Source organism: Tinamus guttatus, unplaced genomic scaffold, assembly GCF_059628265.1.
Source record: "Tinamus guttatus ecotype Peru unplaced genomic scaffold, ASM5962826v1 Tinamus_guttatus_pri_ptg000356l, whole genome shotgun sequence".
Taxonomy (NCBI): Eukaryota; Metazoa; Chordata; class Aves; order Tinamiformes; family Tinamidae; genus Tinamus; species Tinamus guttatus.
In genome coordinates this window covers 3,551,662-3,570,418 of record NW_028288890.1, presented here as the reverse complement: position 1 = coordinate 3,570,418, position 18,757 = coordinate 3,551,662, and the positions used below count along the sequence as shown (strand labels likewise).

General features: G+C 39.4%; 1 protein-coding gene across 1 annotated transcript in view; it reads left to right on the top strand.

Annotated features, from left to right (window-relative positions):
* Positions 1–18,757, top strand: part of RABEP1 (rabaptin, RAB GTPase binding effector protein 1) — a 39,052-nt gene that overhangs the window by 9,946 nt on the left and 10,349 nt on the right. The window contains exons 2-8 of the mRNA XM_088530123.1: positions 4,506–4,634; positions 6,263–6,466; positions 7,754–7,914; positions 13,243–13,362; positions 16,238–16,373; positions 17,145–17,323; positions 17,674–17,799. Of these exons, the coding sequence (XP_088386249.1) occupies positions 4,506–4,634; positions 6,263–6,466; positions 7,754–7,914; positions 13,243–13,362; positions 16,238–16,373; positions 17,145–17,323; positions 17,674–17,799 (1,055 nt within the window). The remainder of the gene's footprint in view (positions 1–4,505; positions 4,635–6,262; positions 6,467–7,753; positions 7,915–13,242; positions 13,363–16,237; positions 16,374–17,144; positions 17,324–17,673; positions 17,800–18,757) is intronic.

The window sequence follows — 18,757 nt, the reverse complement described above, 5'->3', positions numbered from 1 at the left end:
TGTGACATTTAATGTGAGTGAATACTGTTCAGTTGTGTTCTGATTCAAATAATGTTTAACTGAGCAGATATATAAAACTAGCCTTAAGTTACCCAGAGTCCAGAACTGCAACAGCCTGGTTTGTGTCCAAGGTGAAAGGCATCAGAAATGGTTGCACACCAAAGACCTAGGACAATGCCTTGTCTTATTCATGAATACAAAGTGGCGTTTTTGTTAATCATCAGTGTTTGATCCAAAACAGGAATTCATGTTTATTTGCCTGCACTGATTTAAAACAGCAGTAGCACAACTGCATGCAGCTTTGGTGCTGGTGGTGAAATGATGCTTCTGCTGAACTGCAGCTGACCCCAGCTCCCATGGGCAGAAATGCACCTGTGAAGTGCAAGCAACTCGCATAAAACCCCGCCTGAATGATTTAGGGCTATGAGGTGGTCATGAACAGTTACTAAAATAAGTAAATAAATAAGACCCAAGAATAGACACTAAGAAGATCACATCTTCTTGTGGAAAAGTGTGTTCAAGTCATTCAGTTTCAAATAAAAGATAATACCAATTTCAACTATTAAAGATTGAATATGTTTCACCTTATGTTAATAATAACATTTATAATGTGTTTAGGTGTTTAGCATGCAGTGCTCAACTGAATATTTTTGATACTGCAATTTTTGCTTTACTGCAGCTGATACGATGCAGTGGTGCTCAAGTCTCTGTGTTAAGGAGCAGCTGCATTTGTCATACATGTTTGAAGTTTGAGATGTTTTGTCAGCTTTTGGTTGTATAGGCCTGAACTCTTGCTGTCATGTTTCACACTTTAAATATCAAGTGGAAAGCTTCGTGGCATTAATTTTATAAATAGACCTGGTACTCAAAAATAATGTTACTGATAATCGGCTTTGTCGGTCTTAGTTCTGGAGCGGTCAGTGTGTGTTTGTGCAACTGGTAACTTTGCATAGATAATATTTAGTCTCCTGGGGACCTGATGTGTGAAACAGCTTTCAAGTTACAAGGCAGTAAGACGTGTTTGTTGTTATTGTGTTTTGCTTAAATTCAAATCTTGCTGTGTTAGGGTTAAGAGAAAGTTTAATTCTGCCCCCCCAGGATGTTTGTTTGTGCACTCATTATCTCTTCATTTGCTTGAAAATTGATAACTACTCATAATCACTGCCCCTTCTTTGAGTCTTCTGATATAGTAGGTCTTTGCCCTAATGTTAAATAGGGAGAGAGCAGGGTCATCCTTGCTTCTGATAGAAAGTGTGTGCAAAATCATGCTGCTCATTAGAAGCAAAGCTAATAATTCAATCAGCATGTCTGTGTCATCAGGGATCTGCTTGTCCCAGGTACTCTGGAGCCTCACTACAACTAATACATGGTTGCCCAAAGTTAGTTTTTTTGCATTTGGATAGTTTGTTTTCCAGTTTTGCATATCAGATTTCATTTGTGCTATTTAAGGAATTAATAAATTAGGTCTTTAGGATTTTGAACTGTTTCTTTATGAATCTGGACACCAGTTAGGGAATCGAGTCTTCCAGAGCCTTCTTAAATACAGCATGTCCTGTGCCTGGGTCTGACCTCTTGTTTGGAATAGAAGATCCTGTTTCAGCTGGGCATAGTTCCCCACGAGCTGCCCGTCTGCTGGGCCTTGTTTACTATATACTTCATCGGCGTCATTAAATATTCATGGCTGCATTTCCGTGCATGGAAATGGGAACGCAGCGTCAGCGACTGGCAAATGCACAAACATCATCATTCCAAAGCGCGCGCGTGTGTGCGGGGAACGTGGACATGGTTTTGGTTTGTTTTAAACTGTCTTTGGCAAATACAGAGTTTTTGTTTTCAGCTGTGCTGTAGGCAGGTGATTTGCATTTAAATTCAGACCTAGAATTCAGCTAAAAATGGTAAAGGCTTAACTGAAAATCTGCTGCTACTCGGTTTCTTGCCGTTGCCATCAGTGCATTTTCAGGCAGATCTGATCTACCTAATTCAGCCAACAATCACTTACCTGCATATATGATGATTCACATTTGTGCTTTTATTTTGGAAAGTGCAGCATATATATATATATTTCTATCATATAAATCTTAACCCATATGTAAGAAAAGCACTTTTGTGAAATTAACTTATGCTTAGTAGAAAAAATGGACCTATAATGATGTCTGAGAAAGCAAACCCTTTTTCATTGACCTTTTCTGCGTATGTGCTTTGGGGAGGGAGCAACGTTTTGCCCTCAAGAGAACATGTTGTATTACTGATGTGTGCGCCCTTAGTGGAAAAAGTCTTCTTCCACTTTCAGAAAGCCAAGACCTGTTAGGTCCCAAACAGTATACATAATGCATGTGCTAAAACACTTCAAACCTAAGAATACTGTAGAAAAGGAAAGAGTTGAAGTTTTAGTTTTGTTTCTTACTTTCACTCTGTGGTCCCTCTCCCCATTTGGGTGGGAGGATTTAGGAAGGCTGAACCTCCTGTACTTCCAGCTCAAAGCACTGAAGCGTCTGCTCCTTCAGGTCCTCCCTTCCATGAGCAGCAGAGGCTCTAGGCTTCCCGGGAGGTATCGCTGGGCTGTTCCATGCAGCTCCTCACACAGGAGAGGATCGGGAGCAGCTGCCGCCATCTCTCTGTGGAACAAAGATGGGGAGGAGGATCGGTAACAAGGAGGACTCGAGTCTTTTTTGAGGGAGCTTTGCTGCTGCCTGTGCTCAGAATACCTCGACTGCCAACTCTCATGATTGGCAGTCAGAGGATCCATCAGCTGTGGGGTCTTCACATGGCAGCTGGTGACGAGCGGCCTCCGCGGTGAGCGTGGCCGGCAGCCTGTGCGCGCGCCCCAGGCCTCCTCGCCACACAACGTGCTGAGGTGGCGCGGGGTGAGCGCCCTCTCCCCGGCTCCCACCCCTGAGGGCTGAAGTGGTGTCACCAAAGCCATCTCCAGGCAGCCCCACATCACTCTTGGGCCCTTTGCAGGGTGGCCACGTGGGGCTGCGGCTCCGTCCGGTCCTCCCTGCCCAGCAGAATCCAGGAGCTGCTCAGCCACGTGGCCGACATGGCCCGCGGAAGCCTGTGGGCAGCAGAAGCACAGGCGAAGCCTTTAGTGAGAGATAAAGGCAACTCTCCAGCTTATTCTGCTACCTGGGCCCGGCTCCATGGAAACTCCTCCATTCCCATTCATGGTCCAGCCGCTTTCCTGGCTCATTTGGAGCTTGGCTCTCAGGGTCTGGTCTTTGCTGCAGGTTTTTTTGCTGGAGAGTACCCGTCTGCAGTTGGCTCTGCATAGTCCAGCCAGGGGATCCTGGCCAGAAAAACAGACATGTTGATTCTTAACATTATAAAAAAGCAAGTTTATAACTTCTTCAGTTCTGTATCCAGGTATATCCTTAAATCTGATACTGAGTTGGAGAGATTAGATACTATATTTTACAGCACTCCAAGTCTTCATAATTGGAAATCGGTAGAAAGCAGCCATGTCTTTAAAGGATCCTTTGGTTCATGTCTGCTCTTATATCTGCTATTAAATATAAATGTTTCACACAATTTCAACAGTGCCGACTGACCAATGTTACTCTTGTCAGGTGTAACTCTGCTTCCACCTTTTTCCTAATCTAAATGTTCAATGCTGCTGACGTTGAGTGGCCTTTATACTGTGTTTTCAGCAGTTGCTGTTGGTGGGAAGTGTGTTGGGTATGTGATATGTAAACACTTCTGATGGATCAATATTTTATGTATCTAGCTTGTGCTATATAGAGGCTATAACTGAAAAGTAGTGATTCAGCTTTTCTGCATGGTGAAGCTGGAATGTGTCCATAAAATGCTATTGCAGAGCAGACAGTCAGCTGCTTAAAGGAAGGTTATTTTATCAAGGCATTGTGGTAAGGAAGGGGATTTTGCTTCAGCTTCTCTATCATTTATTTCTGTTTTGTATTTGAATTCCGAAGAGTGCGATATGAAACCTTCTGGCACCCAAACCAAATCTATACTTCTCGAGGCACAAACAAGTTAATATTGATCTTCATGTGCAATATGACAGGGTCAGTTGTGCTTCTAACTTGGTGGGATTTTTTTTTTTTAATAGCTTCATAGGGTGGTGTTACAGCTTTTTCAATAATGAGCTCATCATAGAAATATTTCCGTGTCTTAAGGACATTCTATGATTGCCCTTTTTGTCATACCAGTAGAGTAATTGCTTATGTGGTAAATAAATACTGATGCATGCATTCCCTGCAGGGCTTTTACCTGCTGGAAGTGAGGAGGTTTGATCTCATTAACTGTTAATTCTGTGGATTGCAATCTCTGGCACGCTTGTCTAAACATGGTCTGAGAGACTTTCTTTTAGTAAAGTATTGAGTTAAAACAGGAGAGACTATGGGATCTGGTTTTAGCTCTTAGTTTTTCTGTGCTTTAGCTGAACTAATGAATAAAGATATTTTAAATGCATAATCCTCCAACCTTAAAGTTGCAGAATGGGATGCCTTAACTGTTAGTGATGGACCTTATCTTCTGTTTTGTTTTAGTCGATCTTCTACAACGAGTAGCAGAATTGGAAAAGGTCAATGCTGAATTCCTGCGCACAAAGCAGCAACTTGAGCAAGAATTTAATCAAAAGAGAGCTAAATTTAAGGAGTTATACTTAGCTAAGGAAGGTAAGTTTTAAATTCCCTAAATTGTTCTAAAGTTTAATTAAGCTTCAAATAATTCCTGTATGAAGGATAACCTTTATTATGCTCGCTACTATTCACCACTTGTCCATGCACAGGGAACATGCCTTCTATATTTATCTGATCAAGGATGATGAAAGGTGTAAAGGAATCATCTTCTAGTACTGGGATAGTCAGCTGCATGAAAAAGAATGAAAAGGTGGTAGGAGTCTCTCAAACAGAGATGTAATAAGACCATGAGGGACAGACAGAAAGCAAAAGCCAGCAGGAGTTAGGAGTCAGCACAACAACTCGATACACACACAGAAACATCACCACCGAGTTTTAATATTACTCCCTGCAGTAGATCTGTGCTTATTCTTTTTGAGCAGCAGCTGAAATGGTAAGTGGAAAAAGAGAGTCTTAATGATGTACTGTTTGTACATTGTGGCTAGCTTTTTTTATGTAGTATTGATTTGTCTTAAATTTCAGTCTGAACAAGAATGTAAGCAGACAAACATTGTAGAAGTTTTAATACTAGCCAAGGGCATTTATTTCTGAAACAATCTTCAGAGGAAAAATTGAACCATATGAGCTCAACTGTCCAATGATGAATTGGAGAGAAGAGATGGCTTCTGTTCCAAGACCACAATTGATCTACATCTGATCCTGATGATTTCCCTGTCCTTAACATAGGAAAGTAAAGCCAAAAAAATGCATTAAAACTGAAGCTGCTTGTATAAGCTTATGAGAGCAGAAAGACAAAAGCCGCAATGAGGATCAGATCATACAGAAGTGTTTCTGTATGATTTCTTTGTGTTGCTAGCACTTGGATGAAAGGAATTTTAAGATACAAGACATTGCCTACGAGGTCAGCAATAATTCTCTTTTCAGACAGGAACTGTGTAAAGATAGAAAGTAAAAAAAAATTGGGAAGAGAAAAAAACATTCAACTTGCACATCTCCCAAGCTGAAGAGATACCAGAGAAGAATGTACAAACATTTACTTGTTTTTTTTTCCAGCCTTTTTTTTTCCCTTCTCCTTCCTCCTTTTTTTTTTTTTTTTTTTTTTTTTTTGTTCCTTAGTGAGTATGTCCCTTTTCTTGGTGGAAGCCTAATTTTGGCACTGACACTGTAAAGAGCTAATGCGGATGCAGAGTTTTCTTAGGTAGATGCCGGGTAGTTCAGTGTGCTTCTCTTTCAGAAGTATAAACTGAAACATAAATGGATTTTATCAAGTTCAGTATTAACCTAGTGCAAAAACTTGGTGAAGAGCAGACATCCTTTCTGTTGGTGTCTACCTTTGAATTTTCAGATGTATTACCAGCATGAGTTAAGTTATACAGAAATAGGAAGCACATTTCACCTTCATTGACATATTGACACAGGTTATGTCTATGTTCTTGTGGCTGTATGAGTGAGAGGTACTTTTTAAAATAAATGGGAAGAGCAGAGGCATAAAAAAAAAAAGTTACTAAAGACCCCTACAAATGTTCAGTTGTTATGGGTAGATGTTTTAATAGCAGTACTTTCTTTGCCCACTTGTTAGAGCACTGCTCTTTGTCATAGTGGCTATGGTACACTTCATGTTGAATTTGTTGATCATTCTAAATGGAAATAATACTTCTTTTCAGAGGACCTGAAAAGACAAAGTGCAGTGCTGCAAGCAGCCCAAGATGATCTGGGACAACTGCGGACACAGCTGATGGAAGCTCATGCTGAAATGGAGAACATCAAAGCTATAGCTACTGTATCTGAGAATACAAAGCAGGAAGCTATTGACGAAGTGAAGAGACAGTGGCAAGAAGAAGTAGCTTCACTGCAAGCTATTATGAAAGGTAATAACCAGACAAGCTGCTGCTAAGATCAGGCACATTTTTAGTGTGCGTTAAGTGATCTGTGCCTGCTGTTACACAGAATATGGATAGATATTTTTCATGCCTTGGCAAAACTGGGTTATAGAAGTGCTGTATCAAGCATAATTTCAAAAATTCCTAACCTTTCCAAAGGGAGATTGATTTCCTTTTTTTTTTTTTTTTTTCCCTTCCTGTTAGTGAGGGAATGGAAGTAATAAAACATCATGGCAATGGGAACTCCCACAGACATGCAGAGCATTTTGGAGGGACCCAAGAATATCACTCTTGATCCTTCACAAGATCAGTCTAATACATGTGACTTGAGAAGTCTGAAAATAACTTTAGACTGACAATACGATTCTTTTCTCTCCTTCTGTGTAAACATAGCTCTGCTGTCAGACAGTTAAATGTGCCTCCAGCACTATCACATAGACTTTTCTGCAGGCTGCTGACTGAATGTGCTGCTCTGTATCAGTCATGTTGGGTTTTTTTCCTTTTTTTTTTTTCCCTTGCCAGTTCCAAGCTATTCTGCATTACATTTGCATGTTGCACAGCTGTTGGCATTTCTGAGCCAAACTGTGAGCAAAGAACAAAATACAGGATGTAAACTGGGGACAGACTTGTCATAACTGGCCATTTTTTCAAAGGTGCACAAAGAGGGTCACAGTATCCTGTGTCTGGAGCTGTTGGCTGTAGGCAGTTTTCCACATCACCTGATTGTGCTTTTTCCCCAGAGAACAGAGCTCTTCATGTGTACTGGTACACAGGTTTCCTTTGGCTTGCTATAAATACAATTCGTTCCATTTATGATGTACATAGATACATGAAGCAACAACAAGGCTCTGTTGTGCCAGCTGTTGAACATATGTACACAAAGATGGCCCCTTATCTTAAGGGATAATGTTGTTAATACAGAAGTGAAAGAGATGTGAGAAGGTTTAGTTGCTTCTTTGCATTGCAAAGAAGTAGAGTTTGGGTAGTTTGTTTGCATAATGTGTTTTTAAATTAGGAACCGTGTATACATATAAATACACACGCATATAGATTGTTTTTCTTAAATTATGGTACAAATTGAAATGCAGTTCTTTGAAATCAATTGCTTATATATCTGCTTTTTGGGTGAAAGTCAAAGGGAAGGGAGAGAAAAGGAGAGTTTGCTGTAGTCCTAGTTTTAAACAACTGTAACAGATCATTGGTTGGAGAGGGAATTCCTAAAGCTTCTTTGTGTAACTTATATTGAAATTAAGTTTTGGATATGCTATTTTATAGAGACTGTTCGTGACTATGAGCTCCAGTATCATCGCAGGTTGGAGCAGGAACGAGCTCAATGGAATCAATACCGAGAAAATGTGGAACGGGAAATAGCGGAGTTAAGAAGACGGCTGTCTGAAGGTCAAGAAGAAGAAAATCTAGAAAATGAAATGAAAAAGGTACGTTGAAATCCAGCTGTTCAATTTCTGTTTCAAGATATACTATGCGTGAGTTTGTTTCTACACCCTACTGATAACTCCTCAGAAATATTCCTGATCTAGTTCTGCAAACTGTGTTTGTGAAAGTCATCATGACTTGATCCTGCCTTGGAATCCCTAAAGGGGTTGTATCTGATTATGTGGATTTGGTTAGAAGGTTGGACCTGAAAAGTTGGTGAGGCTTGGCCTTCCGCTCTCAAAAGCATGGGGCTTTGTAAAGTCTCCTGTCGTGGTGTCTGATGATCTTAAGTAAAACTCTGAGTTTTTTCTGCAGTGAAAAATTCTTATATAACTTCCTCCATGCTTCTGTGCATCGGTCCTTTGGTTGAGGTCTTAGAAATTCTGCTCTATTTCTAAAATTCTTTGGGCCTTTTTTAGGAGGTGAGCCACATTTGTGCAACATAGTGGTGGTGCCTTCCAGGAAATACAGAACCATGTTGTCTTAAGACAGCAGGCTTTAGCTTATGGAAGATAATTGTCTTGAAGTTTGGAAAGGTGGTGGTTGTTCGGAGGTATGTGACTTGAAACAGTTCATAGAAGTAAATTGAGGTGCCTTGTGTTGAATTTGGATGTTGTCCCTCTTGTTACTATGTTGTGGCAAGCAATCAGTTTTCTGATTCTTTCTCTTTTTTCTTTTTATTTTCTGAGACATATAAAAAGACTCTTCTGAATATTGCTAGGTTTGATTTAGTTACATGATTACTGTTTGGTATTCAGGAAGACTGTGTTTCACACACTCCTGATTTATAAAGGTGAGAGCCTGAAAAGATCTATTGCTGATGTTCTGACTACAGAGTTGTGCCACTATAAAGTTAAAAAACATCAACCTCTTTTTAGAGAAAGTTTTAGCTCTACTAAGAGAACAAAGATTTTATTTAAAGCTGGAAGGTGGGGTCGGGATGGGATCACAGTGCGAGTCCTGCACAAACAACACAGAAAAATGCAGACAGTGTGTTACCAACTATCAGTAAGTATGTTCAGAAAATAATCTCCCTCTACTAGAAAAGACTCTGAAATACAGACTATCCAACATCTAAAATTTCAACACCATTTTCTTCATCTGAATGTACAGATTATGTAACAGCTGGATATTAAATTGCTCAGATGGCAAAGCAGCTCACCTACACCTAGCAGCACTACCACTAGCCAGTTAGCATCACAAATTTCCCGGACAGTGGATAATGTTCCTTGTGTTCCTAAAAGAAAGGGTAATTGATATTAATTGAGTGATTAGCTAATCAGTGGCTAATACTGTGATCATCACGAGCTTGGAAAGTTGTCTAGAGGGGCCTCTGAAGCAGAGGAACATGCACTTTATGTAGTACGGAGAAAGGGGAAATCTGGTCTTGGGAGTGCTGCTTGAAATATAACTGCTTTAACTGTTATATTTGACACTCCTCACACGTTTGCATGTTTGTCTTTTTTCTTTTTTTCTTTTTGTCTTCTACATTAAACCTTTGAGATAAACACAGAATTAGTCAATCTCACCAGAAAAATAAAACCCAACATCCCAAACCCTCAAAAAGCTGTGGTTGCCAAACATGCAAAAAAAAAAAAAAAAAGGTATTTCTGACAGAGGTGAATTAATCATTCATCTTTATTTCATCTATTATGAGGAAGGATTTATTTTAATGCATAAACTTGGGAAAAGTTCTTAAAAATACCTCATTTTCTTGACAGTTTTAAGGAAACTACAGATATCTCAATATCTCAGAATATATATATTTTTAAAGTAACCGTTTTCTTGTTGCAAGTAGGTCCTGTACCAGCATGTAAGATACAACATGTGTTTAGTCGTTTAGTTATTAGGTAGTTATGCAAGGTCAGGAATAACCTGTGTGTCCAGGGCACTGGATTTCTTGGCTCTCTGGATTGGATAATATCTCAATTCAATTGTGACCTGTTTGGCTATAAGATAAATTTTAAACAAAGAAAAAACATGAAGTCCATAACTACTGAATCCTTGTAATTGCTAAAGATTACGTTTGTCTACATATTTTTTTCTGCAGAAGACATGAAAGCTAATTAAAAAAAAAAAAAAAAAAAAGTTGATCCAAATTCTGTAGCTATCTCTCGGGATGCAAACCTTATTTATTGGCAGAACGCTCAGTTTTGGTTTGTTCAGACCTCTAGTCTACATGTGATTTTTCTTGGTTGGGGAGCAGTGGGCAGGGGTAATGTTATCATAGGGGTACTGTTTTGGGCTGGATTCCCCGGATTTTGCTGGCTTTCCGGGGTTGTGCGAATCCAGCCTGCGGTGGGACACGCACAGTTGTCAGGAAGCGGCCGCGCTGCTTCTCCGTGTAAATGTACATCAGGGCGCAGCCTTCCAGAGCACTGGAGAAAACTCATAGCTTTTGTGATTTTTACCATAAAGCAAACAACTTTAGGAGATGTTGGAAAGCTTGAATGTGCCACTTGAACCTTATTTCCAACTCAAAAGTGGAAAAGTCAACATTTTCTAATTTCTAATTGTCTAATGATTAACTTTCCAAAAATGTATATATATTTTTTTACAGTTTTCCTTCCTGCTATATTGTAATATCACATGTGGATTTTATAGAGTTATCATAGATGCTGAAAGTAGTTTAGCCATTGTACCCCTATGTCAGTTCTCTGACCACTAATGATTAGGCTATTTCTGGAAAATTCACAGTGGCAAAATTTGGCTAATCCAGTTTATCCAGACCTTGCTTTCCATTCAGAAAGGTGGCTGTTTTGCTGCTGGAGCTGTACTCAATCTAAAGGCTCTTTTAGCGTGGATGCATCGAACTCCTGCCTAGCAGAAGTCTCCTGAACAGGTATTTTGGATATAGAGGGAGTAAAAAAGGACAAAGCTCTACTTACAAAGCAAACTTGATAGTTAGAATAAGGGGAATTGGAAGAGGAGGGTAATCTGACCTCAGGCTTTAAGATCTGAAGTCCAATAAACCATGTTCACTACTAATGATAAAGAATATTAAAAATTGATTAAAAATTATTCCAGTATTTTGTCTGCCTTAAAGAGAAAAGCTCAAATTTTATGTGTGCTTGTGCACAAGTTGCTGGTTCCTTTGTTTATTTGTTAATTTGTTAGGAACAAACTCTGATTCGATGTTGGTCTGAGAGTCCCCTGGCCAGGTTTTGGCAGGTTTAATACTTTACAGACATCCTCCCCAGCAAATCCCTCCTTTTTTTGTAAGCAGCTTAGCCACTGATTCCACCTCAGGCACTTCTGGCCTTGGCAGGGGCTTTTATTTATTTATTTTGTTCAATGATGAATAAATAAAGGTAATAATTGTGTCAAAGCTTGGTCTGCTGCAGCCAGGTAAATTCAGCAGAATATTAGAAGGGCATGCACGTTTTCCTGGTGATATCTGTGCATTTCTTTAGCTGATGCAAACTGCCCAGAGCACTTCGAGCACCAGCATGCCGACCTTGCAAGTTCTGCAAATCAGATGAATCTACAACAAAAGCCCCAAGTTCTGTTGTGTTCCCAAAGAAGTGCAAACGGGAGTGCTTTTCCCATCAGCTGCAACTCGATAGGTACCATTTTGTTTTACAAGCTGGTTGCTGCTGGACAGGCTGGTTTTGGCTTTGGCAAACTTTCCAACAGCTTCTCTAAACTGGTTGGCCCCAGCTCGAAAGGATTTGTTGCTTTCTCTTCAGCACTGAGCAATGCAAAGTCAGACTGAACTTTTCTTGCAGGTATCAGGATTATCTGCCGTGGGCCAGGGGCAGTGAACGGTGCAAGGAAGGAGACGTGGAGCAGGCGCTGGGGCTCGTGCTCCCCTGTGACACCGTCACGTGCCCCTGGCTTTGAATTCACCCTGTCACGTGGGGCCCTTGATGTTGCTTCACCGGTTTTATTTGTCCCCTTGCACAGGCAAGGCAGTGGTGAGGGCACACCACAAGTGAGCAAAATGTGAGGAAATTCAATCTTATTTTGTCTCTAGCCTTTTTTATTATTATTATTATTAAGCTTTTGGGAACCCAGGGGCCTGGTAGCACTCAATATGGTTGTCAGCTACTGCAGTATTATTTTGTCTATTTATTTTAACTGTTTTTAAACCACTGAAGTCTTCTGTTATCACTTGCTGAAAGTCCCCTTCAGGTTAGAGTTGGCAGCAAGCTGACTGGAAAACGGAAAGCTGGGCAGTAATTTCTGAAACCTGTTTTCTAGTCTAGATTTAAAACAAGACACAAGTATCATCAAATGCAGCGGTTGTCTTTGCTGGTGAGATGAGAAGTGTCATCTCTGAAAGCTTCAGTTTTGGGATGCAGTTTTCACTTTTTGTTGCCAAATTCTGCCAGTTGAGAGTAGAGAGCAGTTGAGCAGCCTGAACCTTCAGGTATAAACACAACAAAAATGAGGTAGCTGCAGTTCTTTGTGGCTTAAACCGCTTTATTGTGGTGAATACTTGAGGTTTGATTTTCCTTCTGCATGTTCTGCTTGGTGTTGTGGAGGCTCTGGGCAGGTTCTGGGCTCTGGCCTGTTTATATTCTACTTTATTTCCTTCACATGTGAGAAGGAATGTCAGAGCATAGAGAGAGCAGGGATGTCGAGGCTGCCCTGTGCAATGCTGAGTTTGAAGACCGAATGTTATTTCTTGTTTAATTCTTGCTATTTTTACCTTGTTCTTTCTCTGTTCTCTCAGTCTTCTTGTTCCCTTATCCTGCTTTGATCTTTCTAGAACTTCCAACACCTTTGGAAATGTTGTGGCTTCTGTGATAGCTTGACTATTCATAATTTTGAAATATTTAGTACAGTAACACCAAAAAATGATGATACATCAGTAGTAATTTAGAGTTTTAAGATGGTTCTCCAAAACCGAGCTATGCTGTGCAGATCCCTGTGCTTTTTAGCTCCATGAATAGACTGGTGAACAGTCAGTAACTCACCATGCAGTTCTTGTCATCTACAGGTTTTGATGTGTGTTATGTTGTATGAAGTTGCAGGACAGTTAGGCCTTTAATAATAGAAATGTGTATGCAATTTATGAATTGTGTATTTTGAATTTTCTCCACAGTGTTGAGAGTGATAGATTTACTGACAGTCTCTTTAGGAGCAGATATTTGTGGCCCAATTCATACATGGTTTTAAAATTCTACTGCCTTCAATGATCAGAACAAATGCAGTTGTCATAGAGATGACTGCTGAAATAAATAGTAATGAGCATTAGAAGTGGACATTTAGTGAGTGATTTTTATTGGCATAGGTTTTTTTTTTTCTCCAGATGCCTCCCCTAATGGGAAAGGTTGTAGTGAAAACTGTGATAATGTATTTGTAATTTATTGCATTAATTTCAGGCACAAGAAGATGCTGAGAAGCTTCGTTCGGTTGTGATGCCTATGGAGAAGGAGATTGCAGCTCTAAAGGAAAAACTGACAGGAGCTGAAGAAAAAATAAAGGAGCTGGAAGCATCAAAGGTGAGCTGGAGTTTAACTCTACCCAGTTTGTGTCTCACATCATGGTAGCTTGATGCAGGTAAGCCGTGATAAACTTTCTAAAGAGAAAAAGCAGGATTATGAAGCTTCTTGTCTCTTCTCCTGCAATGCAAATAACATATCTGGCCTATTTATATTCTACTTTATTTCTGTTTTTAGAGTTGGGTTGCATGTGTGTTATCATCTGTGCTTAGCTTAAATTGCACAAGTGCAACTCTATTGGGAATAAAAGGAAAATAGCTGCGTTTCCCCTCTCCAACTGTCTGGCCCATAGATTAATGTCATGCTTAAAGCCACAGAAAGATTTGCATTTGGCACAGCTTTTTAATCTACTTCCCTCCAGCATCTGCTGTATTTCATTTGCTAATCCTGGGTATAAAACTGAGGTAATATTACCAGAATTTGTGTCTTTTATTGATTTCTTGGCAGCGACTAGTATCCCTTTCTATGAATTTGAGCTTTCCGTAACATGTAAGAGATTTTCCTAGCATTTCTGTAACCTTCAGGTATCTCAGAAATCCTACTCAACTTTCTCATTAGCTATAGAGGATAACTAATATTTGTCATTAGTGTGAGATAGTTGCATTTAATATGCTATTTGATACAGAAAGAAGGATAGCTTTTATGAATATTTTATTTTCAAAATCAGATAGGCTGAAGTTACAAATAACCTAACATTTGGGTGTCTTTCCTTGCGGTCCTTCTGGCTCACATTCTTTTAGAAGATATTCCTAAGGGAAGATATTCCTAAAATATGCTCATCCCTTGCTCAAATTCTATTTCTTGTTTTCCCTCTTAGTCCCACTTGGGGGTCTCTCCAGGGCTTGAGGGACGAGTGTTACAATCTTGACAGTGTTACTATATTGATTGACTGGCCATGCTGGAGCTTTTTCATTGTTCTTTACAGATTTGTTACGCTTATCCATTTTCATTGCAGGGTTGAATTTGGGAGGGAGGAGAAGATGCTGATCCTTTCTTTTCTCTTGCTCTTCAGCAGTCTAGAACTTTCCTTGAACACCAGTTTTAACATCTCAAGTTGCACTGTCTCCGTTTTCCATTATATGCAATGGCTTTCTGAGTAAGATTGACTGTTTGGGGAATTTTGTTAGTGTCCATCAGCCCTCTAAAATCCATGCATTACACCCAGTGGGATGAGTCAGACGAGTGTAGCTCTCTTGGGTAAAATGTCTGTCCTCCTTTTCATTTTTTGGGAGATTTTTATGTGTGTCTCTTCTTTCTAGGTTTGTTGTTGTGGTTTGTTTGTTTTTAAAAGTTCCCCTTTGGACAGTGATTCTTACCAAAGAAAATACTTCGTGTTTTTAATTGTTACTTGTGGTCAGTTCTATTCATTATCCCTCTCGTCTAGAGTTCCCATTAGCTCCATCTCTGTAACCTTTTTAGCTGAATTGGAAAGAATTGCTGCTTTTTATCTAGCACGGGGATGCTGCTTTTTGGTCTATCTCTGCCCTCTTTTTTTTTTTTTTTTTTTTTTATAAAAAACACATGGGAAGTTGGGAGGCTGTTAAAGTGCTTTCATTAGTGGCACTGTAGAAATGCAAGGTATTATTTTGATTTGTATAACTAGCCAGATAAGAAGACCAAGGACTCGTGCAGAATGAGATGCCTTTGACTTTTCTGTTGCTCATGACGAAATCCGCAGATCTGCTTTGAGCCGTGTTATCTTGTTTTTCAGTGTCAGATGTTTAGCTGCATCAGTGAAATAATGCACTTCTTCCTGCAAAGCTGGTCCAGCCTTCCCAAGGGTGATCCTCTGAGCCTGGTTTCTCCTTTCCATGGTTAGCAGGCTTGCAGACAGAAGACTTGGTATCCTGGGGCAGGAGAAACTGTCCCCACCATTAATGGCAAATTAACACAGATGGATTATCTTGGAATTCTGAATTAGTGTCTGTGGCTGCAGGGCTGTCTTGAGAAAGATGAGGAACAGCTTTGTGGAGCCAGTCAGGAATTGCCTCAAGGCTTTTGCTTCCTTTAAAATAAAAACTCATGTGATCCCTGACTCAGAAAATCATAAAACTATGTGGGATCATAAAGAAATCCTTTGACCAGTTCCATGCCCCAAGACGGCATCCATCCGGACATCCATTGTGTTTGACAGACAGTTCTGTAACTTTACATTAAAAGATTTTTTGATGGAGATTCTCTAATCTCTGCAGGCCTGTTATTTCAGTTCTTTGTTGGCTTTGCTGTTTAAAAACAAAAACAAAAAAACGCAAACCTTCCTAATGTGCTGCTTCATTCTTCCTTACTTCAACTTGATTTTTATCCCATCCTCCATGGACAGAATTTTCTTTGCAGCACTCTTTCATGGGTTTGAATATTTTATTTTCCTGTTCTCCCTTTTCTCTTTTTTTTTTTTCCCCTTGTCTTAGGCTAACATCCCTGGGTTAGTAGTTTCTTGCCTCACAGTCATGTTTTCTGAGTATTGTCACTCTCTTTGAACTGTTTCCACATCCTCTTTGGAGGTGTAAAACCCCAAACCAAACACAGCAGGTCAGTAGTTGGCTTTACCAGTGCTGTTGAAAGGAATCCTGCGCTGTCTGCTGGGCTTGGACATGGGTCTCTTCCCGTCTCCGTGCATCGTGCCGCTGTGGTGATCTAACTGCTGAAGCTCTCAATATACTTGCATGTTTGATTTAGCAGAGTTTTAATGAGTAAATTCATGCAGATTTAATACAAATAGCACTTGCTCACTGGTTGTTGAATATTCGTGATTCCTAGCAATAAACTTGTGTTCAGCAGCTGTATGTTACTCGCACAGAAGGCATTAGATTTTGAAATAAAAAGGAAATGCCGGAGAGCGTGCTCCAGTGAGATGGTTTTCCCTCTCTTTGTTCAGGTTAAAGAACTGAACCATTATTTGGAAGCTGAAAAGTCGTGTAGGACAGACTTAGAGATGTATGTGGCTGTTCTCAATACGCAAAAATCAGTCCTGCAAGAAGATGCAGAGAAGTTACGGAAAGAACTGCATGAAGGTACCTATCTAATGATAATCCCCTTGATGTTCCTATGCTGAGTCTGCAAAAAACAACACAAATGTTATTCTCTTAAGATTTCTTCTCTGAGATGGTTTTAGAGATGTAGTGAGGGAAGAAAAAAGGGTGCAGGGGATAATTTAAATGTGAAAGATTGTGAAATGTTAACAGAATAATTGAATTTGGAGTCCTGAGAGAGAGAGAAATAACAAATCCATTCCCTCCATGGTTGGTGCTGAGAATCAGAAATCCATGCTATTGCAAGCTTTGTTCTTACTAAAGTGATTTTGCTGGTCTCATTATTTACGTACATGTATAAGACTATTTCCATTAAACACTTCCAACAAGGATTTGCTTCCAGCTCTGCAATTTGTCAGTTTGGGAGGTCTGATGAGGGAATGGATGTGTCAATGTATATGCATGCCAGCAGAGTACAGAATCACTGTAGAGCAGCAAGAAGCAGAACTTTCTGCTGAAATAAATAGGAATTTACAAGGCATCATTTAAAGAAGGACAAGAAAAAAAAAGACTTATTTGAATTTATGATCAAAATTAAAATGTTAGACTTCAAATTGGGAAATTATAAGTTGTTGGTAATACATTCCTATTCTCAAGCCAGGTTTGGGAATTACAAAAATGTCGTATTTCATTCTAAATAGTTGTTGAACAAAGCTTGACTGTTTCTGATTAGAACAATAAGTACTTTTATTCATGAGAATGCTTCTCTTTGAAAAAGAGGTTTAAAATTTTTTGACTCTTTCTCTTAAATAGTCTGCCATCTCTTAGAGCAAGAACGACAACAGCACAACCAATTGAAACACACATGGCAAAAAGCCAATGACCAGTTCTTGGAGTCTCAGCGTTTGCTGATGAGGGACATGCAACGTATGGAAATAGTTCTGACCTCTGAGCAGCTCCGACAAGTTGAGGAACTGAAAAAAAAGGATCAGGTTATTTGCTGCTTTCCTCTCTCTTGTAGAAAAAGCCTGCAGGGCTGATATGATCTGCCAGGTTCTGAAAGCACATGCTGGCGACGAGAGAACAGATTCTGGTTTTAAAATGACAGCTATTGATTTTAATAGGAACTGTGGTGTGGTTTTTTTTTTTTTTTTTTTTTTTTTTAGCTAGTGTGTGTATATATATGAATATTGAAATATTTGTACCAACAAGATTGCTAATACTTTTAAATGAAAGGGTAATAATACCCAGAATTTAAGTTTGGAAGAAGAAACAAAAATGATAAAAAAAGACAAAAATGAATCCTGCTTATATGCTTTGTCCATTGATCACTGATTTCTAGGAAGAAGATGATCAACAGAGACTTAGCAAAAGAAAGGAGCAGAAGCAAAAGGATTCAGATGATGAAACGAAAGCTTCGTGTTCTCTAGCCCATGAGGAATCCCTTACCCAATGCTCTAATGAAGAGGTAAAACAATTGAATAGTTCAAAGCAACTTTGAGCAATTTTGCATTCCTCAGGGTGTCTATTATAAATACAAATGGAAACTTAGTGTCCTTTGTTCTCTACAGTTTGTAGTTCTTAATAAGTGGTTAAATACTCTTTGGAGTTGTTCTTGAATATGTAAATTCTGATAAAGATTGGAAGACTAATACTGTCTAGTACTGAGAGGTTCAGTTACACACAATAACTTATCCTTTTCATTGGGATATTAATTGTTGTTAATGTCCCTTGGGATTTATGAGCACTCTGTAACACACCTAAATCTTCAGAATTCTGTTAAATCTGAATGTTCAGCAAATGGATTGAAGCATTTGCTCATCTGCCCATATATGTCTCTCTTGAATTTATTCTGGTTAGACTGGTCTGTAGTCATTCATTGCTAAGTTAACTAGCTGCCTAGCATGTGTAAAAATAGCATTATTTTGTGTGTCTATGTATATGTATACACACGTATGTGTGAAGCTACAGCCAGCTGTGCAAGTAGAGGTTTTGGGCTGTGTAAATTCAGCAGCTAGAAATAAGTTGCTTTAGCCAAGCCAGTGGCTGGGGCTCAGCACCAAGGTTTGCTGAAGCTGATTGTACTGCATTAGTAGACTCATCATAACAGCCAGAGAAAGTGATGCTGCTCCATGTCCTTAGCAGGATGTTTTTTTTTTTTTTTTTTTTTTTCTCCTCTGTGTGTGTGTGTGTGTTATAGAAAGTCATGCACGTGCTTAAGATAGAATTGTATGTTTATACTTTTCGAAAGGAAAAAAAAAGGTATATATTCCAGAATCTGCCCACTATTGCTTATTGACAATTTGTAGCAGAGTAAGATGCTCTTTCGGAAATAGTACAGAATGCAGAAAGTTGTTCAAAACCATAGTTTCTAAACATAGCTGAGATTTGGTTCTACCCTTTAGCTTATAGTAAGGGGATACTAC